The following is a 26,396-nucleotide window of genomic DNA, read 5'->3' as shown; positions in this document are numbered from 1 at the left end:
TAAATGTCGTTTATTACCCCGCCTTTGATCCTCATAATTATGGGGGTTACGAAATCTATTGAGCGCACTCGACAGTCCTTTTTGAGAAATTATGTTTAGGATATTATTAATGTTTGAATTAATTAATTGAAGCGTGTGAAACTGTTTAAAAATATAAGCGAATAATGACAATATAAAATGTGTAAATGGAAATAAATAACATGATTAAGAATATTTGTATAAGCTGGAGTAGCTTACTAGAGTATTTGCATGGACTCTAGTAGGTGTAAGGAGACTATAATTAAGAGGATTAGTACCCGACAGTAGATACTGAAAATGTTTACAGACTGTATATTTATTTAGTTATTAACTGTTCACTTATGTATTTGAGGATTTAGCAAAATATTTAAAACCCTAAATACGTGTCTGTTCAACTTTAGATATTAAAGAGGAAATTGGATTGAAGGAATTTTATTGATATTTTTGAATAAACATGATTGATCCTGAGTACATAAGTACTGGGTATGAACCCATAATGACATTTAAAAGAACTAATTATTAGTTATTCAATGAATTGCCATTTGTACACCCAAAGTCTTATCTCTATGTGTAATGTTTAATGAACAAACACTAAAACAAATACAGATCGACACAGATAGGGAACTAATAAAGGTGTCACCGTGTTAGACGTATCTAACAATATCATATATTATGGTTAACTAACGTTTCTTATGTAAAGTTTGTTTTATGATAGTTATAGTTACTTAAAACAGGTACCTACTTCAAATACTTGCTATATTTTAAGCTTGATTTATTTATTTTTAAGCTGTCGGTTTATTGTTTTTATGATTATCTGGTTTATAATATTGTGGGAAAAGAGTATGCAGTCCACCTGGCAAAAAGTGTTGACTGACTGAGAACAGGGATTTTTTCTGAAGCCGATCATAGGTGGCAAGCCTAAGTACTTACATGATTGTCCCTGTAGTTTCGGGACCAGAATAGGGCTACGGTATGACCTGCCTGTCGTAAGAGGCGACTTAAAGGGGGCTTCCGGCGTTGCGGGCGGCAAGAGTGGGAGCTCAAACCGCCTAGCCAGCGACCCCGGGAAGGTCGGCGGTATGTGTGGTCGCATACCGTTGTACGCACCAGACGGTGTGGCGAACGCTATGCTCACCGGGGCGGAGCCCGACGGGGCAACGCGCTAAGAGGGCTCCGTTTGCGTTCCTTTGGACATCTCGGAGCTCACAACGCAGCGCCAAGGACGGCCAGTAGGGGGGTTTTAGTGCGGTAATAATCCCACATTACCCTGCGTCGCTCCCACGGCACCGAGTTCCTTTTGAAGGTTAGGGGAAACCTAAAAAAAAAAGTACTAACATGATCGTCTCATATGCAAGTTAGCTAACTTCCACGCAAAAAATGTTCAAAAGTACATCACCATTAACCAGTAAAATGCAATTTTCACGCGCAGCTGCAAACAAGAGCTAGTTTTAAATTAAAATAGGCGCCAATAAGAAAAGTCTTACTTCCTAGCCGCTAAGCCTGGCATCACAACAGGTGCCTCATTTAACTTCGGACATCTTTATGGCTTCGAACTTTTTATGCAAGAAATAAATACCTCCCTATTTTTCTGTCTCTGTAAAAGTCTAATAAGTTTGGACACTTTTACGGCTTTGCCCTAAAGAAGAGCTTCGGAGCTTTGTGGATTATTTAAAAATAAGTGCTCTAAAGTAAATGGATAGCAGTAAACTGTATACTGTATATTTAGAAGGAATCCCAATATTTTCAAATACGTAACTTTATGGAACGTACTACGTATGTCCTGATTTTTTGTTTTGACTCCTACCTAGCGCTGTATTTTAAGAACGTTTGGTTGTGTGAAATATTGCTTCAGATTACCTATTATAACCTCTACAATTATTAACCTCAAATGTCATTTTGAGATAAAGGAACGCGATAAAACCTATTTTCTTGACATCCCTTAACACGTTCACTGCGGTTCACCCACAATCGGCCCGACGCGGTGCCATACCAATATGCGCACAGGAAAAATAGGTCTTTCTCGCTAGTGCGAAACCTGTTTCTTGGGTATTTTTACGGCAGACCTTTTTCGACCTCCGCCGCATAGAACGTAAAAAAAGTTATCTCAGTGCGGGGGCAGGCCTGTTTTGGTGGATGACCGCTCGCGACCTGTTGCCGCACTGTGCAGATGCGTACGCGTTGAGCCGCCAGTAGTGTTGTGCTAGCTTCGAGAGGAGGACGCGCTCGCGCTACTCGGTTTCCTGCAAGCTTCGTTACAATGGCGCATTGTAAAAACAAAATAGTACTAGAAAATGATAGTGATAACGAAGAAGAATACGGTGGTTCATATTTCGAAATCCCTAAGAAAAATCTTTGTAATTATATAAAATTTTGGTCTACCTTTATAATTACTATTTTTGACTTATGTGTAACACATTAAAAAGGCCCGGCTTGTGTTTATTAAAATTTAATAAAATTAATGACTCGATTTTTTCTTTTCTTTTACTATCCCATCACTACAGAAATTACACTCTAGTGCGGTATCGGGCCTTATCGACCAGACATTTTCGATTGCTAATTTCTAATTTTCTATTTGGAGGAGCCAGGGGCGGGACTAATGTATAGACAAGTGATTCATGAGGATTTTAAAAGTATAAAAAATTATAATGTAAAATGCGCCTTGACTAAGATAATAGGGCTTCAATACCACCCAGAGGTGTCGGGTCGAAAAGGCCTGCCACGCACAATAAGAAAGTCAAGTGGATGCATTTTTGGACTGCCGTCGCACTAGCTGAAAGTTACTGTTTTTTTTTACGCAGCGAACGTGTTAATTGGTAATGCAAGTAAAATAGAGCATGTGTATAATGCCTATATTATATGCATTTAGTATTAATATACACTTTTATGCTAACAAAATGGAAAACACTCAAAATAACTATAGGTCAACTACCGACCACAACGGAAAATGTGGCACCAGGGCAAGATAGGGCTATATTATGTGCATAAAATGGCAAGACTTAGTAAACGAAGGTACGGTAATCTCGGAAGAAATTAATTTTTAATCCCCTGGACATAAGACACCTAATCTTAGATGGAACAAAGTTTAATAATTCAGTCGTTAATCAAAACTTGCCGTGTCAATTTACACACGTTAACGAATTTGGCACCTCTGCTCGAATTAATTGAAAAAGTTCCGTTGTCAGCGGTTGCCAACCTGCGGCTAAGTGTGACGTGGATTAAGGTAGGTTTTAATTTTTAATTAATTACCATGGGTATCGAATTTTCGCTGTGAAAAGTACAGATTCAGCTGAAATTGACTCTGGATTATTATAATTATGAATGATCAATTTCATGATAGACTTTACGTTATTTCTTATGAATGAATCTCTGGAATTGCCAAAGCTGTCATTTCAAAATAAGATTGCCAAAGTTATCATTTCAAAATATGAATGGTAAGTTCAGGCTATTTATTGATTAAAAACATTTTATGAGGATATTTATGTAATGTAGAGTAGCAATAAAAATACCAAGAATTAATAGGTATTTAAATGAATATTCTAAATTCAAGTTGAATTAATAAAACATACTAAGTAGTAAAAGAAAACATACTAAGTAGTTCTAAGCAAACAACAATTTCGCCGAATCTTCATAAGAGCAGCTGTAATAACGGCTCTTCGGAAGCCCTACTACTCACTGAAAATCCTTGATTGTGTTCTAAACGCTTTATATTTTAATCTATGGCTATTTTTTATCTGAAATTTATTTTGAGTAGTTTTATAATATAAGGATTTATAATATGTAATTGTATATTGAATGGTTTCCAATTAATTTCATTTATTTTGAAATATAACATAGTAGGCTTATTATTACATAAGAAATATTATAGCTAACATATGTACAAATTATTTCTAATTTACAATATATACAATTATTCATGGTTACATTAGCTTGTAACAACGTAATATTATTAGCTTAGTGAAGTCACAAATAACGTTACTAAAATTGTTTTTAAAACTGAGAAACTAAACTATTCTAAGAAACAAGAAATGAAATAACAAAATTACCTACTTCACCATTTCTCCCCTAACTGGATCGTTCAATCAAAATCGAGTATTAACTGAGTTCAATTTCAATTACGGTCCACAAGTCTAGAGTGGTGAGACGAGTGGCTTAGCGATGAGCTAACGAACTGCGTAAACGAGTTCTTGTTAGGATCGTAAATAAACAGAGGCAAATACTTGGGAGACGGTGTCGCGAACTATCTTACGATTTAATTAAGTTGGTGTATTGCTTTCATCACAAATCGATAAAGTTTTATTGCTGTACAGGATTTTGTGTAAAAAATCTTATTACCGTCCACGATAATAAAGATGAAAGTTTTAGAGAGACAATTAGGTATCTACCTATAGAGAGGAACCTGATTTATTACATTTTTAGATATATTCTCTTAGAGTTATCAAACAGGTCTCTCTTTCGAATCCTAGAAATCAATAAACAAAATCTTGACTTTAATTTGTTTTAAAATTGAGTTAACATTGAAGTAAAACTTCATATTTTCTTATTTTCACACAAAAATAAAGTTCAGCAAAGATACATATTTTAAACTTCAATTAATGTTTTATTTTTATATAGTTTCATAATTTTATTATTATATTAACGTTTATTTCGTAACCAATATACAATTTTGTTTTCAATTTAACATACACTCAACAAACTGAACGTAAAGAAGTGTTATAAAACTTTAATTTTGATTACAGTTAGCGAGTCTGAAGTGGCGCTAGTGGTAAGCGGTGACCTAACGAACCGTATCGCGATGGGTTCTAGTTAGCGAGTAAATAAACAGAGGCAAATGAGCCTGCCAATCAGTCACTGGAACTTCCGAATGTTGATTAGGTAGCTGAATACATAGTGACACTATTTTCTCTTTACCTAACTAAATAGATCTTGAAATTTGCGCATAAACTTAAGGTCTCGCGTTTAAAAACATACGGAAATGTAGTGTGGTGAATAATTATTAAAATTACAAAAATGTAGATAAACTAAATCTATATATTTTATTATAATTGATCCGAAATATGAAACATAAATATCCCTGTAGCTTAATTGTTCCACAAGGTCATGTTAAGATAAGTAATTCGAAACATTTTCAATTCCAAACTTTGTATTCGATGATCAATATTTTTCATATTTTTCTTCTATGAAAGTAGTTTACAGGAATCTTTTTAGTATATAATTTATGCAGGAAGGCATACATATATTGGAATATTTAAGTGGATTATACCTGCGTATGAAGAATTTAGTTGGTAAATCCACTTTGGTATGGAAAAAAAAGAAATAAAAAATGTATCCTCTGCGTGTACTTAGTCTGTAGTTAAGAACGCGTAGAAATTGAAGCAGGTAGAATGAGAATGTAAATAAGAAATATTTTTGTTATTTTGTGTCGAGGGCAACCTACGATTGCCGGTCTCTCAGCCTAACATAATTTTGTTAAGCGCTCGGTGATGGAGAAATCTGAAGTACTGTTGCAGACTTCTAATACTAACTTTTACTGCGTTATGCACTTATGCACTTTAGCACTGGTGTTTTATTTAGGTTCAAGTTTAGAAATCGTTTTGTTTTTGTTCAAATAAAATTTTCTGAGGAATTTACTTTGAATAAATATTTAGGTTTTTTTACTAACGTTTAATATTTTATCACATTTTATTGTAACTATTTCTTTGATCAAAATTATTGACTTGTTTCACATATTTAATTATAAAAAATATTAATTACCATGTTGGTAGAGCCCTTTGTGAATCGAAGTGGGTTGGCAATTTGCATCACCAATTTTTACAAGAGCACTGCTAAGTGTGCTCTAATTTGAAGGATGTGGTAAGGGAAATACAACACGAAGCATGCTTACTTAGTCCTCAGGGATAGGAATGCGTCTGTGGTGCATGTAAGGAAGAACTATATCTCCATTCGGCTTTGACTACATTTTAATAGTTAACGACGAACACTTACCAACAAGTAAACTGATATTTTTTTTTTGTCACTTCAATTGAAAAACAGAAACAATGCAATACAGAATATTAGAAATGAATTCTATAATAATCTTTATTATTTATTGGAAAAAATACGCGTCAGAATTTAAAATAACTCTACAAAAAAATATCTCGTAAACAAACTACGCAAAAGTTTTACGAATTCCCAATCAGTGCAAGTGTACCGATAGCGCACAAGTGTCGGACACACTCACCCGACACCGACACCGCCCGACATTATTTACCTCTTATCGACACAAGACAGTGTCTACCCACCGTGAAACAAGTCAATTTCGTGTGATATTTTTGCAAGTAATGTTCGACGCTATTTACCGGCGGTAGAATTATATTTGGGGCATTGTTTTCTACGTAATATAATACATGGAAGCTTGGGGCGTTTAATTAAGATTTGTGTAGGTGGCGTGAAATCAAATTACAGAAATATTCCACAAGGAAAATGAATTAAAGCGGCTTCATAAAAATAATTTCGATCTTGTATTTCAATGGTCGTTTCTTAAAGTAAACATAAAATTTATGACTTTTTTTTATAATATAGGAGTAGCAGATGAGCATGCAGTCCACCTGATGGTAAGTGGCAACTGCCGCCCATGGACATCTGTAATCAACCCCAGATAGGATTAGATATTCCTACCTGAGGTCGGCCACAGATGCGCCGCTACTCCTGAGGACTAAGCTGGAACGCCTCGGAAAAGTCTGTCTCCCTTACCACCCTTATTAGGTAGAAATAGGTGTGGCGGTGGTGCCACCCGAGTCGCACCACAAAGGGTTCTGCCACCTTCAAATAACTGTTCCTCATGTTTCTATAACTACGCCGAATATAATCGATGGCATCTTACAATTAATATTGTAAATCAGAAACGCTCTGTATTTCTGTTATGTATTAAATAAGACTTTCTGACTCTCTCTATAATGCTAATATGTACGAAATCGAATCTCGATATATCAAGACGAATATCGCTACTTACAAATTACGTAAGTGTAGTGTATTTAATGTCACATTTCTTCACGCACATTCACCTTATCTACTACAATCCAAGATCACCACTGATATTGAAATTATACAGTACCATTTAATATTTATATTTTTATAAGCTGACCAGGCAATCGTTGTGTTGCCATATAAATAAAAAATGTTAAGGGTGAACAACCCTTATCACTTAGGGGTATGAAAAATAGATAGTAGCCGATTCTCAGACCTACTGAATATGCATATAAAATTTGTTAAAATCGGTAAAGCCGTTTCGTAGGAGTACGGTAACTAACATTGTGACACGAGAATTTTATACATATATAAGATTGTCTTTCTTATCTCACAGCGAATTCACTTTTCGACTATAATATATAAACTGATCAGAATTATAGAACAGCCCTCTGTTACTCTTATTTCCTTATTGTAGTTAAAAAAAATACTGTTTTGAGGGATCAACTTACACCAATTTAAATATTATCAGAAAGCGACATAGTATAGCTATTTTCGTATAAAAGGCAATTAAACACATATTACACCCTAATTACTCGGAGCTCGCTTCAGCACTTAAAGTAATTAATGTTATTTGATCCGATATGTAATAGTCTGCAAATTAGCCGTTAATCAACTTAGCACTCGAGAACGTAATGAGCGCACTTTGATTGAGGATGCGATCCAAATTGCGCTTAAGGAAGTTAGGATACCTCGTAGAAATGTGGTAAGGAATGTTCGGATACTTCTTGGAAGTGTGTGAAGGTAATTTAAGGTAAGGTTATGTAATATTTTAAACTACTTCGTTATTACCAAGTAGTAAGTAGTAAGTGTTATAAAATATCATTTGCAATTAAGATAACTTTGTTGGTTTTCGAAAAGAAATTAAACAATATCTTTTAATTTTTATTTTTCTTGACGATATTGCTTTGCGGTATTTTATAATTTCTAATTGCTCTTTCTAAATTTGGAAATAGTAGAATAATAAAGGAAGTTCAATAAAGGAAAAAGGCATAGGTAAAAACTGTACAACAGCCAATGACAAAAAAAAACCTAGACTTTGTTTTACTACTAATACGTGCCTCCAAATTGATGTGTTTCATTATACATATATGATTATAAACAACAGCTTAATTTGTATATGTAGACGAGGACTAAGTGTAGTGAGTCGTGGCTGAAGTTTGTCTGCCGCTGTTGCAGTCGCATACGTCCTAGTTCCCAGTTGACTACAATTTCTCGACAAGTGTATCAGTTATTAGTTTCAGAGGGAAGTTTTACTGTGCATCAACCTACCTCGAGACTCCAGTATAACATACTTAATTATAATCTCAACTCCAATTTTGTCCCGTTAGTGCAGAAACTAGATAAAAGAGATTTTTTCCTATCCAATGTTTCTTGAAGGGGGTTAAGGCGTCAAAGCAATATACCCAAAGAGAAGAAAAATACTACAATGAACACATATTACCTAATTATTAAATTAGTGGGGCGCTACAAAATAATTAGTTTAAAACGTCTGTATACCCACTGATTTAGCAGTTTGTTTTTTACCAGTTAATGTATGCTTGATATTAATTTATATTCTTTTGTGGTCTTCTCGACAAAGAAAAATAATGTTAAGATAAAATTTGAATATAATCAGTCAATTTTATCTATTCAATATAACTTTAGAATCAATTATTATTACCGCAACTCGTGACTCATTTCACTGCATTGATTTCTTTTCAAGATAAAATAAAGAGCAAATTCCACCATAATACCGGTTACGGCAAATCTATAGACTCTATAAATTCCCGGCTTATCCCGCTGCCGTAGAGGCAATCGATCGCAAAAGTGAAAAAGTGCATTTAGTCGAATGAAAACAAATGAGCCGGATTGAGAGATACATTCGAGACATTAGTAACGTGGATCTCTACAGTCCATCCGCGTCCGGACTTTCATTGTTTTCCGAGCTCTAAGGCTCTTGTTCCACCGTCATATGAGTAGTGAGTGAGCTAGTGAGTGAGCTTTTGATTTTTAAGAAGGAAGTGACAACTTAATATCATTGTTGTCGGTTAAGTGTCACCCTATATTGAGCTCAAAAGCAATAATACTTTAGAGTTTTAAGAAAAAAACAGCTAATTTACTTTATCTACCCTATATTAAAGCGCGCGTTCCTTCTAAATTTTGAGGATTATAGTCAGTATATAATCCGCGCTAATCTGCTAGCACGCACTGAAGTTTTACACGGACTTTACCCGTTTAATTACCAACTCCTAGATCGATGGCAATTGGTACTCTTTTTGGAATTAATTCAAGATTCCGAGAAGAATCTGACAGTTGTAATAATCATTGAAATTAGATGGATTGTATATTATTCGCTAATTTAAATACTAAAACACATTTTTGATAATAAATGTAATAGCAAGACATTACAATAATTAATCCCATTTCGATTTAATCGTAACTAAAACGATTTCTTAAAGTAGTATTTGGCTAACATGTGCCATTTTTAACTTAAGTCACTTTTAGCTTGTTTCTCGCTGTTGTCTGTCGGTATGGCAGATACTTAAGTGGACATTAGTTTAGATTCTAACGGACACTGCCGATTCCGGGCTCAGCTCTCGCGGACTTATTAATGTCGCTATTAGTGTTAAGAATCGTCAGTATCTACGATAGCCGCTCGGCCGTGTATGTTTCATTAGCTTTAAGCTTTCTTTCATTTATATATTTTAAGATTGTTACAAGTTGGAACTTAAGACTTATGCTTGGGATAGTCGGTGTATTTAAAATACTTGAATTATAAACTCCGTTGCTTTACACATCGGTATATCATGAACTGCACGACAAGCATTAAATTAATATAATATTTTTGTAACTTTCTTCAAACTTGTAATCATGATAACGACACCAGTGTCTGACATCAGTGCGTTCCGGGTTCAATCCCGGTGAGACAAATATCTAAATTATGTTTTATAGATTTTTGTTTAGGATCTGGGTGTCTGTGTATTCTTCTTTGTGTGTGCGCCCATGGTGCCTACGCCACCGAAAATTCCTAGCGTGGGGAGGTATGAGTGTAGAAAACTTTATTAAAAGGTTTATTTTTTATTTTTTAGGATATAGTCTAAAATGCCGGCTTTTTATGTATCTTGCTCTCACATTATGCAGAAAGAGGGAAATATAAATATAGATTTGAATTGTAATCCTTATTAAAACAAGTTATGAGTACGAAAATGTATCAGCAAAACCACGATCCGATTAGCAAATGACATGATTCGAAGAACAATGCGCGAATGGATTAATTTCATTTGCACAATGCGATGTCCATTTTGAAACAAAACAGTTGTAAGAGGATTAGCGAAGCGAGCCCCTCTGCAAATTACGAGATTGGATTCATATCTATCGACGGATTAATTTAATCGCCAAAAATGAAACGGTATTTCATTAAAAGATAATTGGTATTTGCCTGTCCAGGTTAATCTTGGTAACAGCTCATTTCCCGGGGCTCTCAAATATAAAAAAGAACGAAAAAATAATTGACGAAATAATGCTAATTAATTTTGAAACAAAGAAAGAAATAAAGAAAAGAATAACGTTTAACAGTGCTTTTTACTGTATGTGAGTCATAGATTAGTGAAGATACTTCGCCGCCTTGAAATTGAATGAAGCCACAAACGGCTTATTAGTAAGTTCTTTTTTTGAATTCTTGACAAATAAAAACATTTTTAGAGAAAATTTACGAATAAATAACTAATACTGCGCAATTTACATAACAAACAAATAATTATTTCAAATATTTTAGGGACATTTTAGCACGGAGACGTGGCAAAACTTTTTTACGCAACTATTTCAATTCTCAAAACTGGGTACATTTTCTTGTTAGGAGTGAGTGATCTTTACTAATCTATGATGTGAGCGTGTGTTTTCTAAGATTAGATATTATATAAAATTCATACAGATTTCGATCGCTTTAGTTGAACGTGATTCATTTGGTCTGCGTCAAATCCTGTCTGTTGGAATCATACTTGCATTGTTGTTTTGTATGTATTTGAGAAACAAATAGTGTTACTTAAAGCTTGTTTTTAAATACTTAATTATTATAAATACAAATATAAGCATAAGAATATTGCACACTGTCTTTTTATCAGGCATTTTCAGTTTAAGGAAGAATTTAGGACTTAGGAATTTAGGGATTTTTTCACTATATTATTCTTCACATGATACTTATTTTCATTTATTCTTAATTTACTTAATTTACTTTTCACGTCAATATAGTAATATTGACGTGAAAAGTAGTAACTTAGAAACGAATATCCAATGTAAACTAAGTAGGTACTCCAAAAATAGGCTGTTATTATGTGCCTACCTAATAACTTCCAACACAGCCAAAGTACAAAGACAAAATGTTTGTCGGTCACACTTAAAATATGAGTGGATAACAGGAAAATATCACAGTATTAGAGAGTGGAACATATCGCGCTGTGCATAGACATATTTCGGAGTACAGACGTGACCGGGCATCATATTGATGCATTGTCCGCACAACGGGGGAATATAGCTCGTTCCGTGAAATATAGATGTGATAATGGGTTCTTTTTATTACAGGGATTATAAATTCATTGTTGTGTAAGCCGCTTGTTACTAGTTGGTAGAAAATAAAAAAGATATTAAATAAAAAAGTGTACGACCGATGAATATCGGTCGGGATTAATATCTTATATAACCGATATTCATATTCATAATATGTACAAATATATAAAGTTCACGTGTTTGTCTACTTATGACTTAATATTAAGTTTACGTTTTTGTGTTGTTTCAAGAATAATTATGCCATTATGTAATTTTAGTAATAATTAAGTCTTCAATACGTTTAAATCTATTTTGATTAAAATTTAATTCAAATATGCCTTTGCTTGGAATTAAAAAAAAACAGCGGGTACTTTTGCTTAAAAATCTGGAAATTTGACGCAAAGGTAGATTTTTTTCACGAACCGCCATTATCACAAGTTCTTCCTTATCTATTTCTTTTGCACCGTGAAACTATTCTCGTTATATCTAAGACAATGTTTTCTATATCTACTATGTACTGGTATACTTATTACGAATAATTAAATTGTTGCTTTTTGCATAACAACAGTCCAACGTCACAGCCTCAGCGTAGTAAGATGGCGGCAAAAATAGCTAATATTATGTGAATGCGGTTTCTTAACCGTTACTCTTTCTGCACAGTTTACGCAAGCGAGGGAAGGTTAACGACTTGTTTATGACTTTTCTGAACTCTATTTACCGGGACCTGTCAAGCCAGTGTTCAAATCGAGTGTTCTCACTAGTCGATTCGTAATTTTATTGCAGTTCAGCTACTTATCTACATCTATGCATAGTCAATTACTTCTCACGATGGTAGGTAAGATAATAGTTTTCCGGAACTAGAATAGGGCTACGGTATCCCCTGCCTGTCGTAGGAGGCGACTAAAAGGGGGCTTCCGGGGTTGCGGACGGCAAGAGTGGGAGCTCGAACCGTCCAGCAAGCGACCCCGGGAAGGACGGCGGTATGTGTGGTCGCATACCGTCGTAAACATACATGGTGTGGGAGGAGCGAAGACTGCTCCCCAGGGTAGAGCCCGTTGGGCATCGCGCTTGGAGGGCTCCGGTTGTGTTCCGTTGGAGATCCCGGAGTTCTCCAACAAGCGTTGAGGACGGCCACCGGGGGGGTTTTAGTGCGGTAAAAATCCCACATAACCCGGCGTCGCTCCCACGTCGTCGGGTACCTTTTGAAAGTTTGCCCCTCGAGAAAAAAAAAAAAAAAAAAAAAGGTAAGATAATAGTTAAAAATATTTTTATTAACAGGTTATTTCGTGCTATTATAGCCGCTATATGCTGGATTTTGAATTTAATAAACTCCAATTTTAAATGTACCTACAGACAAGTTTTTTAGTGTAATTATTATGAAGCATATTAAATTTTTTTTAATCTTACTAGAAATATGATACTTATCATAACTAAATATTACAGTTGACATAATGAAATGTTAAAATATCGTATTGTGTATCTGCTTGTTTTATCATCACTACTTATTTGGAATTCAGTGAAGCACGCTACATCCATCATCCTACATTTCGAAAAACGTACCTACCCACCATTCTGAAATAATGTAAATTATTTAAAACTACCAAACCAAAAAAATCCAAAATCATCTACGACTTTAAGAATTTCGTAATATTTGCGAAAACATGTTAATGTTTCTTTAAACATGAGTATTAAAAACAAAGGTCTGAGAATGATTTATTAGCCGTCATACAAATTTACGGGATTTTGTAAATCACGATGATCAGCTAAATCTGCACAAATAGGGTAGCGCAAATTGAAAGACCTTTTGTCAGGGACGTAAACAATTACGTAAACTGTGAAACTCTGTTAAAATTAACGACAAATTACATTTTTACTTCAGAAAAAATTGCTCTACATTTCTTGGATACTTTAGAAAGTTATTCAAGATTTTTATCTCATAAGTTATATAGATACTTAAATCAGAAACTGTTTGAGATATGTCTACACAAAAAGTTGTTACATCTGTTATAACTATAAACAAAGCTTAATAGCTCTGGCTTTAAATCCAATTACTTAGAACAGTGTCAAAGATTAAATGTAGTTTAACAAAATGTGTGCTATTTTCCCGACGATGGAGCTAAAATTTTGAATATCTCTAAAAATGAACTACAATTTTATTTAAGTCCAATCGTTTACACGTGTAACTTATAATTGTCTTTTAGCGCATGTCCATGGCATTGGTTCGGTTTACGAATCGTAATACGATACTAAGATAGTGTGAACACTATTACTAGCTTTCTTCGGTTACCCCGCGGTCACACGTGCTCGCACTAATTATGCAACAGCATGGCTGTGATACGTGTCTAAGAAGAAAATATTGTGGGATATTGTTATTCCATTACATTAAGAAAAGAAACAAATAAAAGGTTGCTCAAATCCAGTCGACTAAAGCCCGATACATAATAATAATCAAACTTAATGCCTTGACAATTTTTGCCTAAATATTTAAAAAAAATAACATTTTGATAAAAAATTCAAACATCGAAAGATTAGATTTCACATTGTAATTGTTGACTTTGTATAAAAAGCAATTTTATAGAGCCGATTTGTATCCACTAATATTAATTTAATGTTGTCCTTGAGCGTTACCGAACGGAAACAATTTTACAGCACATTGACCGCAGTTGGTATCAGACCATCAATCTGGACCTGTGTTTCGTGTAACAACTGTAATTAGTCTGAAAAATTACCTACTGTAGCAGTAATGACGTGCTGAAAGTGCGTGATTTGTTTTATAATTTTTACTTATATTGGAATACTTTTAAAAGCACTCTTTTGCTCGGGCAGTATGTACAGCGAGCTTATTTACACATAAGTAAGAATGTGGTTAAAGAGTAAAGCTTTTTCTAAAATGTCCTAAAAATGACAGAAGATGGCTCAGTATAAAGAGATAATAAACCAGCATTTATTTTACTTGCCTTGTTCTCTTGAACGTAATACATTTAATTTTTTTTTAAAGACTTCGTATTAAGAATAAAGGGAGGTGAGGGGTCCTTGTATGGCAGAGAACGCGGTATTTTCGACGCTTTTCGTTTCGGCGGAATAGGCATAATTTAAAATCATTAAGAACACGGAACCTTTCGTATGCCAGCTCGACTCGCACTTGGCCAATTATTATTTTCGGTCGGAGGTTTAAAGGACAATGCCCATGAAAGTATGGACCGCCATCCAGAGTTGCATCAAATTGAAACTTGTTGTGGACGATATATAATTAACCAAATACTACCACTAATAATTATTTTTTAGATCAGCACCCGGGTTCTGAAGTTATTTACCGAAATGTTACATAACCTCAAAATCGAAAATATCCGTCGATAGATTGATGGTCGGCCTTAACTGATAGTAGGTACCTATAATGTAGTTCGATTAACATATTCCATTTACTTTTAAAGGTATTAGGTGAAAAAAACCTAAAATAATCCTAAAAACCTAAAATAATGAAATCCGAGTATAAAATATCGCCATTTTAATTTTTAAGAACAACAATCAACATTTCGTCTTATTTTATCTTAAATGGAACCCCCATGTTCAAAGAAACTATTCTGATCGACAAACTATGTAAAAAAATAATTTTAATATTACTTTCATTTTGATGCATGAGAAAAATCATTATTCAAAACACTAATAGATCTTATTGAATTCCGAGTATAAAATTCCGCCATTTTAATTTTTAAGAACAACAATCAACATTTCGTGTTAATTTATCTTAAATGGAATCCCCTGTTCAAGGAAACTATTCTGATCGACAAATTATGTAAAAAAATCAAAAAATAATTTTAATATTACTTTCATTTTGACGCATGAGAAAAATCAGTACCAAGAATGGGCATTCTCCTTTACTTTAATTAACTGTCGATCCATTGAAGTGGGTGTCATGGCGCACGGTACCATATCATTTAATTTCCACGATAAGCGAGGCTCGGTGGGGTATAATGAAAAGCGGCGCGTCCATCTATTTCGGCTGACAGTCCGTCTGCCTGACGGACCGGAGTGAATCATTTACACTCGAGCTATTTTTAAACCGTACGTTAACTCTACAATTTATTCGGGAATGGCAGGCTTATTAATAATCCATATACCTCAATCGATCTACGTTTTACTATCAAATATGAAAATTTTACAGTTCTAGTGGGCAGCAATTGTCAGATTTCGATCGTTGGTAGCCAGAATTTAGACAGATGGGTAATCCATATTAAAGGGCGTAAGTTAGCCACATTCTTAGTTTTTTTTCTGATAACTAACTGTGATAGCAACCAAGAAGATTTAACTTCCCTTGTTAGTGAGTTTTACAATTGAATTTTATTCTCGTTACCTTCAACCGATTGAACTGATTTTTTTTTAACATTAACTTTGTGACGTCATTTGGGATCAATGTGATGGATAATAACTGAAACTGGTTGTGATGTGAACTATGATGTGGATATTAACTGAAACTGGTTTTCTGATAATAATACGAAAAAAGCTCGATTAAGATGTTTTTCAAAACAAAAAGTCGCCAACAATACTTTTACTATTGCGAAAATTTGACAAACAATTTGATCTCATTTGTAAGAGACAGTACAATTTAATTAATTCATAGAATATAAAATATTTAGATCATAAATACCCTACTTATACCAATGTTACAGGAAATAAAACTATGGCTATGTCACGGATTAATAGATTAATATTTTCCGGTATAGTTCTAGTAGAAATCGATTATTAATTTTCTATTAATTATTCTGTATTATTTGCTCAAGCCAAATCTGCGCACTCAAAAAAGTCTAGAGTTATCTACTTATTTTATAGTTTGAAGAAATACTTTCCCAAATCTATTATACTTATAAGAATAATGAAAAATTGAATGAAGGTTATTATAAAACTTGAAAATCATGTTCTAACAGGAGTTCCTAACACGTCATTGTAACGGATGAATACAGAATGCCGAACACGATAACGGAAGCTATGGACCAACTTCGGCGACACCATACAACTTGCGAAAGCCATTTTTATCATTTTGCACTGAGCCCCTGATCAGCTTGTTAGCCTGGTGTCATGGAAAATTCTATAGCTAACGTTTTTTTCGTTTCTTTTTTATCATGTAGCTTTGCTTGCAAATTTGTTGGAATGGACTACAATATACATAATATTCCTACGTCTTATCTCCTAAGGGGGCTAAATAGGGGATGGAATCTTATATCTAATGAACACCTCGATGCCAAATTGCTAGACAATAGAGTGTTCATTATAGACACGTGAAATCCCAAGGGTGCTTAGTGTGATAATTGTGGGTACAACTATGGAAGCACCGCTATAGTACCTATTTTTGCCTTATAGCAATAGAATACCCTAAGTTAATGTTAAACGTTTAAATTAATTAGTTAAAGATATTTGTGAACAAGACTTTAATAATTCATTTTACATTTTAACATTTGAGACGACCTTAGTTGCTTGGTAGGTACTCTTATTTATCTGTACTTACAATATATTAATACAGATTTTAGGAAATAATAAAATTTATAAATAAAAGACCATAATAACCGAATATTTATTAACATAATTATTACTTGTTATTTAAGTTATTAAATCTAATTATTTGTCTGTATGAGTCTATGTTGTAGGTTTTAGTTACCATGTACGATGTAAACAATACCTAATAGTTCTAACCTAATAAATTCTTAATTAAATATGTAATAACATGACCATAATTTAATATTAATAATGATTGCAAATAGCTTGACAATAAGGCGTTCATTATCTGCACTTAAGGTCCCCAGAGGGCTTAGCGCAATGACCACGTCGGCGCTAGGGATTACCGTTTGACTGCTCCATTTAGTTCGGAATGCATGCCGACTGTACGTGCTATATACTATATTGCACGCCCCGAAATAGTTTGATTAGAACCCAATTACCAGATATTCCCTAGAGAACAGGGCGTGTTCATGAATCGGATTTGTGGTGTCCGCTAATAGCTGTTTTGTTTTCCTATATTTACATGCTTGTGTAGCTGTAGGTAATCATTAAACTCATTCCATTTCAATTGATTATAATTATTATTATGGTCATAGTCCACCAGCTGAGCAAGTTAATAGTTTATTGTTTAATGGAATGCGGAGGGTAATGTTCCAGCTTATGTAGGTATTTATTATGTATCATTCTTTAGCGCGGCCTGCAGATCAAAGGGCTTAATGGATTTTTATATATGAGGTGTCGTTGGATTATATATATATTTTAGGCAGTCGGGTTTCTGTTCGTTTAATAATTATTGACTTGATCTGAAGAACTATGATTAATTTCAATTACGTATCTACCTACGTACGTATGGGTCATGTGAAAATCAGACTCTTATTTAATGCAATCCTCCGCTTTCCAAGGGAAAGATTTTGCAGCGATTTTTTCGGATTGCTTCGATTGAGTTTCAAATTTAATTTGGATATTAATGAAGTATAGGTACCACCTATATTTTAAACTATGCGTATCAAACTATATTTTAAACTATGCGTATTTAAATTATGTTTAAACTTCATATAAATTGATCTATGTTTTATATTGTCGACAGGTATGGTGGTGAACGGGTTCGTCAACGTGGTGATCACCACCATCGAGAAGAGGTTCGGCCTGCGCTCCATGCAAACTGGCGTCATCGCTGGCGGGTGGGTTTTGGACATAAACTATTTATTCATACACGCTTAATATTATCTTTAGGTATTTATTGTAATCCATTCTTTATCGTTTGATTGAAACAAATTTGAAGAACTCTTCGTGTTTCGTCTGGGGCTCTGGTACCACCATCGCACTTATTTCTGCTTTAAAAGAACGGCTTTATTCTGATTTGAATCTTAGCATAGAGAAGGTATCTTCCTTCTCTGTCAGGCTTAAAATAGCCAGTTATCATGCACATTAGTTATTATTAAATAAAAGTTGCCCGTTCTTGTAACACCGAAAGTAACAAGCCTAATTTCCCCAGGTATGACATGGCTTCCTTCATCTGCCTGGCGCCGGTGACGTACCTTGGTGGCAGGAGTGGTTCCTCCAAGCCGCGCTGGCTGGGCTGGGGCGTGCTGCTGATGGGCACTGGCTCGCTGCTGTTCGCGCTGCCACACTTCCTGGTACCCCCGTACAGGATAGCGGGGGACGAGCCTGACGACCTTTGCTCTGCTAACCGGAATGTGGTAAGTTATTCGTTTTACCACCACCATTCATTCATTCGTTAATTTCCAGTGTAGTCTACTGGACTTGGAATCTCCGAATGTGAAGGCATATATTATCCATCATGCGGGTCAAGTAACAACGGACTTTACACTTTTGAGAACAACGTTTTCTCTATTTTCATTTAAATTTTATTTGAGTAATTTCTGCACCCTATGGACATTTATTTCACTAATATTTTACCAATATTGGATTATAGATATCATATCCTTGTACCAGATATATATTACCACAAATAAATTCATTTCTTTTTTCTTTTTCCATTTACGCGAGTTGTTGATAGAATACGTTTTATATCTATCATTAATTTGTATTTTTATACCTATTAATATAATATTAGAAGATAGTACTTCAGTCTGATTCTACACAATAATTCAGACGTCATCCATTCATTGCATTTGCAACGGAGATTCCAATTCAGCATATCTATCCATCTCGGTATCTATCGGTCTATCTCTACGAGTATGATCTATGTATAGATATGTATCATAATGGACATTGGACGCGAGTTTATCAGCGTTCGGGTTGATTAATCTAGAATAGGGTATTCAGGAGCATTCGTCGCAGCCGGCATTGTTGGCCCGCGGTCACAAGGCCGGGGACTCCAGACGCACATTCAACGAATCAATGAAAGGAAAAAAATAGTCATTGATGTTTTCAAATTGTCTGCGTTTCCGCTTGTATTGAAAACACCCTCATGGATGCATTGTTTTTAGATTTTATACGTGAACCATTTACGGTTTTGGAAGCGAAAGTATATTACGTTTCTAGTTACAAAGTACCTAGTCTGTTTATGTTGTTTTTGCATGCAAATAAAATAGATTTAAATAGCATACCTGTTATTCTAATTATGTGCTTAGAAAATAGTAGCGAAATGATACTTTCGTTTTACTTCTGTATTATAAAATAATATTGTTTCCTTTCCGCCCCAGTCCAGCGTGTGCGACATGGAGAAGCCGGCGGAGGGCGGCGCGTGGGCGGTGGCGATCTTCGTGGTGGCGCAGCTGCTGCACGGCGCGGGCGCCACGCCGCTCTTCACGCTCGGCGTCACCTACATCGACGAGAACGTCTCCAAGAAGATGTCTTCTGTTTATTTGGGTACCCTCTTTAACTCCTTATCATAAGTAATATTTTTATCATAATTGACTTAGTTGAAGAAGATAATTAATTTGCGTAAACGTCAATTTTTGGAAGAATATAAAATAATAAACGCTTTCTACACTTACAGCCCCACACTAGGATTCCCTGTGTCGTGAGTGCAATGGACACACACATAGACAAATACACAAACACCCAGACCCAGAAACAGAATTCTAAATTCATCATTTAGACATCATCTGGCCGGGGATCGAACCCGGGACCCTTTGCGCGTCAGACCAGTATAAGATTTAAAGTATTAAATAATAGATAGGCACTTAGGTCCTTTTTAAATGTACAGATACAAATATATAACCATAACGAACGGTGCTATATCAGGGGTTACGGTAATGGTCTGGTTAAGGTAGAACCGTCGTCGGTAAGTATCTAACTCTTTGCTAGAATCTACTAGAAAAAAAACAATGTGAGCCGTCACGGGACGCCTGGCAGATGTGAAACATCGACATTATTTTGTAAAAGTAATATGCAGAAAATAACATATTGTGATAGGAACTAAATATGTCATAATGATAAAATAAAATATTACGATTTTTGCGCATGGCGACGCGTCGCCACACCGTACACACTACTACATATAGACTGTATATATATACCATCGTATAGCGCCACGCCATGCGTCGCCACGCCAAAAATCGGTTTTACGTGCGGCTATAGATGTTTCACATCAAAAATTACAACTAGAATGTTTGTAATTGTTACATACTTAGCTATTTAACGCAGTTATTCCCTATTCAACTATAACATGCATGTACTAAAGCTACCCTTCGAATATTCTTACTTATTCTACTCAATTCTTACGTTCTCTTATAAGGAAATATACAAGAACAATCACCTATTCAAAGCAAATTACAACGGACAAACACGGAAAAAATAACAAGCATAACATGGGTAAATTACCTTACGATAGCGCATTTTCTGAGACGGACTATAAAAGCAATAGCCATTCGGGTTACTGGCCACATCTCCACAGGTCGTTCAGATGAACATAGGAAACCACTCGGCCATGCAGTAAATAGCAGAGTCGTTATGTTATAAAGCTTTTATAATAATGACTGTTTTAAGCTACATGGGTCATATCAACTTTTCTCTTTTAAAATTTGCTATATCTTGCTGTATCTAGTGGCAATTTTATTTGTTTAAATCAATGTGACAAACGCGCATACAGTCCATGAGATGGTAACTTACTCAATGTGACAAGTAAGTGTGCAGTATACCTGTTGGTGTGCTTACTGCGGCGGACATCTGTAGTCAATATCAAATAGGTTTGGAGTCCCTGAGCACTAAGATGGAAATGTTGGAGAATACGTCTCACGTTTCTCACTCTTTCATCGTTGTACCTGACTGATCACAGGTTTCAAAACCAAACACATTATTAACAGAATTTATCAGCAGCACTGTTGTCGGGCAAAAATAGGTATAGAGGTTCTGACACAAAAATCGAACCCCAAACTTTCAGACATGTAGGCATGTGTAGGTAGATTCTTCTCGATGTTTTCCTTCACCATTAAAACAAAACACAATTAAATTTCACTACGCTCACTTTGAAAGCTTTCAAAATACAAAGATGCGTAAGATTCAAATCCTGGACTACCAGCTTAAAAAACTAAAATGCATTGATAAAAGGCTGTGCAGCTTTCTTCATAATTATATACTTACATGCGTTGAAGAAAAAATCTATAATTGCAAGAAATACGAAATCATTTAATTCGAATACAAAGGTACAAGTAGCATCGATTGGCACACCAACAAACCGGCGAACGTCGTGCCACGCCTGACAAGCGATTAATAGGATGCAACGCCACGTTTCCGATACCGAAACTGCACTTCCACTCACGTGCAGTTATGCAACCTTTTACCTATAATTTAGCCATTACTGTACTATTACGGAGCTCGAGAACACACTACGCTCATAAGAACACACTACACTGGTCAATTTGTAACTAATATCTATGATACTGATATAATTATTTTATGGTTTGTAAGTTTCCTCGTGATATTTTCTTTACGTTGATGTTTAAGTTATATAAGTAGTAAACTCTTTGATGAGAAAAATACGTTTCCTGTTCCATTGATATTTTTTATTAATCAGACAGTTAAGAAAATTAATTTATGTATCGCGAATATAATCAAAATGTCGAAATTTGACAATTATTTTTCAAGAAAATGTCAAGTTTCAAACTTTTGGTAAACAAAACAAAAATTATTAACGAGTGTAAGGAGAAGCAATACAAAACCTCAGTGAGTCCTTTTTCCGCGGCTATTTTTACTGGCTTCCAAATGAATGATGGTTCTATGTTCGTCCGTATGTAATATCAAGTAAATAATTCAGATTATTACTGTAGGTGGGCGTACAAAAATCTTGAAAGTATCAAAACTTACTAGCTAACCAACTAAACTAATCTAACTGAGAACTTATAAAGGCAACAATACCAACACAGCGGCAGGTAGTGGCAAGTGAGCCTGACATGCAATTAATAGAGGAGCGACCGCGACGCATTTCCGATTGCCGGAGTTCTGAGCGGGTAATTAAACCTATGACCGTGTCAGCGATGTCTGCAATTTTGAGTAATTAGGGTAAAAAAAACAAAAAACATTTACAATACTTTCTTATACTACCTCCTTATAAACAAAAACTTGAAACTATCGAAACTTACTAGCTAACCAACTAAACTAATCTAACAAAGCGCTTATAAAGGCAACAATACCAACACAGCGGCAGGTAGTGGCAAGTGAGCCTGACATGCAATTAATAGAGTAGCGACCGCGACGCATTTCCGATTGCCGGAGTTCTGAGCGGGTAATTAAACCTATGACCGTGTCAGTTGTGTGCATTTTTGATTGTTTGGTATGGAGCGGTGTTCTTTTAGATACCTTGTTTTGGTTCTTTTGATGATTTGAGTTTATGCTCGTATGCTATTTCTCCAAATCAGATGCGCAGCGGAACCCAGGCCGTTCGAAGCGGACTCTAGTAAGTTAATTGAATTAAATCGCCTTCTTGTAAATAACTAGTATAAGAAGTAAAGGAGGTTCCCCACTAAAATTTACATTTTTTGTTATGGATTTTGAGTGTCATAATCATTTAAGAAGTGTTTAAGACGCAATAATTTGAAAATACAAATCATTTGGTATAAAAAATAATAATTTTGTAAAATAAAATTTTAAACGTTAAGTGATTTTTTGTGCTTAGCTTTTTTTAATTTCATTTGTAAATTTATTGACTTTCGATCTACAGAGCTTTTTAGTTTAAGTGGGTTTTACTCGAAGGAAAAACAGTCAATGTATTAAGCAACCGTCACTCATACGTGAGTTGCGTCTCAGGTGCGTACCGGCAAATGTATCGACCATTAGCGGCGTATCGAACCGCCATTACCGTCCCGACTCCCGCCGCCGTCCGACGCCGGGCGTCGAGGACTTCAGCGATACTCTCGGAGTCAGGACTCTACACTCGTCAAGATCTACCTTGTTCCAGTACAAGCGATGAAACTCTAGATGACAAGCTATATTAGTGTTAGGTTGAAAATAGTATCTACATTTTATAATCAGATCTAGCAAAAAAATATTTATTAAAAATATCTAGCAAAAAGCGAGATAATTCTCTCTATGTAGTTGTACGATATTAGAGAAACCGTCGATCAATCATAGGCTACTAGGAAAGTATTTATGAATTAGCAAAGAATGGTGTGGTACAGGCGGGACACACGACACATTAGAATTGAATCTTTGAGAAGTCTACGATATTATTCTGGTCGATTACAGATTTTTACTAACAGTAGAGACCACTTGCTAGATGAGCTTGGTCGTTTATTTACTCCAACTTTATAAAATAGTCCCGTGCTTACAGCATGAGCGTTCCATTTTATATGAGTGAATACCTAAGTATCGTACTTTCAAAATACTTGTGTTTTGATGTGTTCTGATTTTGTTAAATACTTTAGGTTTTCCTTTCATTTTCGTTTTTACAACATTCTGCGGTGCTAGCTAGTTTTTATGTGAAAAAAACACAGCCCCATGCGATATTATCAATAGCAAATCTCACAGAGAACAACAAGCTTTCCTTTTCCGTAGGAGCTTTTAGCTGTGAAAACACGGCGTGAAGGGTTATAAGAAATGGGATACCGCTCCCGGCTCCTCCACAAACAATGACGCGGTGTTTCGAGAGCGTAATGGACGTATTGGTACACTTGAACGCTATTAATATTAACACTGCCGTGTTTTGATACGTGTGCTGAGAGTATTTTTGTGTAGCTATTTCGGTGGTGTATTAAGGGACTTTATAGGATTGTGTAACTTTCGCTTTTCTCTTATTTTATAGTGTTACGGAAGCTAGCAGAAAGTCTTAACACACACAGACATTCTAACTTAATATGTTTTTTACCTTATAGTAGGAGTATAATACTACACTTTTCGTTTCAAAGATATGGAAAGGCACTTTTCCTGTTTTGAGATGTTGTTGTAGCCCTCAAGAGAACATACCTATTTATAACTTGGACTGGAATATTAACTTTAATATTAAACGATGTACCTATTTCTAATTATAATATTAATCATTTTTATAATAATTATTATTTATAAAATTTCATTATTTTAATTCAAAGTATTTTTGTTTGTAGGTGTATATTATACGATGGCAGTGGTGGGACCAGCGTTGGGATACGTGCTTGGTGGACAAATGCTCAAAATCTACACAGACTTTGTGACTGTTGACTCTGAAACGTAAGTAATTTTATTTTAATATTTAATAATAGGAATAGTGTATTATTTTTGGCGATAGTTTTGATTTTAATGGGCGATGGCAATGGAACGGCTTGGTGGAGTATGCTTTCCCAGTTAGGGATACAGACTCGTGCCCAGCCGTATAAATCAAAAGAAATACAACGAAATCATATCAAACTAAATAACTAATCTTGACACTAAAAATATATATAAGCCCTAAAATATTCCGCAACAGCTGAAAATGGCAGGATCTGGGCCAAGTGGGCCCTGGCCGAAACCTTAGAGCCCTACAGCTCGTGGGCCACTTGACCCACAATGCGTCCTGCGAGCGTGCATTAATTATACAGGTGGAGTGCGGTGCACAATATAATGTTAATTAGTGAAGCGGTTTTCATTAGTTTTTTTCTTAAAGATAAAACGGGCTTACGACATCTGTTCAAAAGAAGAACATCATACTTAGATGTCTAAAATACGTTGGTGGAACTACTATTCATTTATATACTATTCATTTACTTTCTTTCAAACAATATTATTACATCTTATTGTGCCTTATCACCTGTCTTAAAGCGTATGCCTCCGACTTGGGTAGATCTCAAGTGATCTACGAAGTTCAAATAATCCATATCCATATTACGGTAGCACGATCATACAATCGTATTGTAATAATACTTAACCTACTGCCTTTTACTAAGTACATTTTTATTTTGCTCTTTTACATTAGAAGCATACATTAGTTACATACTTCGCCGCCTTGAAATTAAATGTAGCCACAAACGGCTTATTAGTAAGGTTTTTTTAATTCTTGGCAAATAAAAACATTATTAGAGAAAATTTACGAATAAATAATTAAAACTGCGTAATTTACATAATAAATAAATAATTATTTGAAATATTTTAGGGACATTTTAGCACGGAGACGTGGCAAAACTTTTTTACGCAACTATTTCAATTCTCAAAACTGGGTACATTTTCTTGTTAGGAGTGAGTGATCTTTACTTATCTATGATTAAAAGCTACAAAAACTCGAAACACGTCATATTCGTGACACTGTAATACAATAATTTGTATCAAATTTTAATACAGCTTATTCTATTTCGTGCATGTTACGTCAATCACGCAAAACAAATTCGCGCGCTTAGCAGCCGGCGCACCTTTATTATCTGTGCTGCCTTGTTCACGTTTTTTAATATTCCAGCTCGGCAACGACACGGCTTCATTCAGCCAACTTGCCCTCTCGCTTTCATCTCATTGTACGTTCCTCTGGCAACTTTTCAGTCAAATTAATTCCACCATTTTATACTTTCATGGCTTCCGCAGCGAAATATGATTTTCCGTGCAACGAATTTTTGAACGATCTCTTTGATACGGTTTCACTTCTAAATTAACTGCGTGGTAACAAATATGGAGCCGGCATCGACTCGAGCAGAGAGCAGTTGCTGTGGCTTCGTTTGTAAATTAATATTTTCCCTAGAAGTTCTTTACCGTGGTTGATACGAAGTGCTTTTGTTATGTATTCCTAGAAACGTTTCTAAGGCAGGAAATTGATATTTTCTTTGTGTTCACTTTGTAATAATAACATCATCGATCTTAATTGATCATAATTTCATAACCATTGATCTTAATCTTTTTCGTATAGTGTGCTATGTAGCAACGAGGACCATAACGAAAGATTTGTCCCAAAATTATCTCTTTTTAACTTCATTTAAATTTTAATGTATGTATAGTATATTGTCGTACGCTTTTTCCTTTTTTTG

The 26,396-nt window shown here is 35.0% G+C and overlaps 1 protein-coding gene across 1 annotated transcript in view; it reads left to right on the top strand.

The window, feature by feature from the left end:
* Positions 1-26,396, top strand: part of LOC140756094 (solute carrier organic anion transporter family member 4A1) — a 66,497-nt gene that overhangs the window by 33,201 nt on the left and 6,900 nt on the right. Inside the window, exons 4-7 of the mRNA XM_073091506.1 lie at positions 18,122-18,215; positions 18,530-18,734; positions 19,704-19,869; positions 24,540-24,642. Coding sequence (XP_072947607.1) covers positions 18,122-18,215; positions 18,530-18,734; positions 19,704-19,869; positions 24,540-24,642 — 568 coding nt within the window. The remainder of the gene's footprint in view (positions 1-18,121; positions 18,216-18,529; positions 18,735-19,703; positions 19,870-24,539; positions 24,643-26,396) is intronic.

Source organism: Epargyreus clarus, unplaced genomic scaffold (assembly GCF_041222505.1).
Source record: "Epargyreus clarus isolate Ecla_fem2 unplaced genomic scaffold, WU_Ecla_fem_2.2 ptg000003l, whole genome shotgun sequence".
Lineage (NCBI taxonomy): Eukaryota > Metazoa > Arthropoda > Insecta > Lepidoptera > Hesperiidae > Epargyreus > Epargyreus clarus.
Note: the sequence above shows the minus strand (reverse complement) of the source record. Positions and strands in the feature narration are given on the sequence as shown.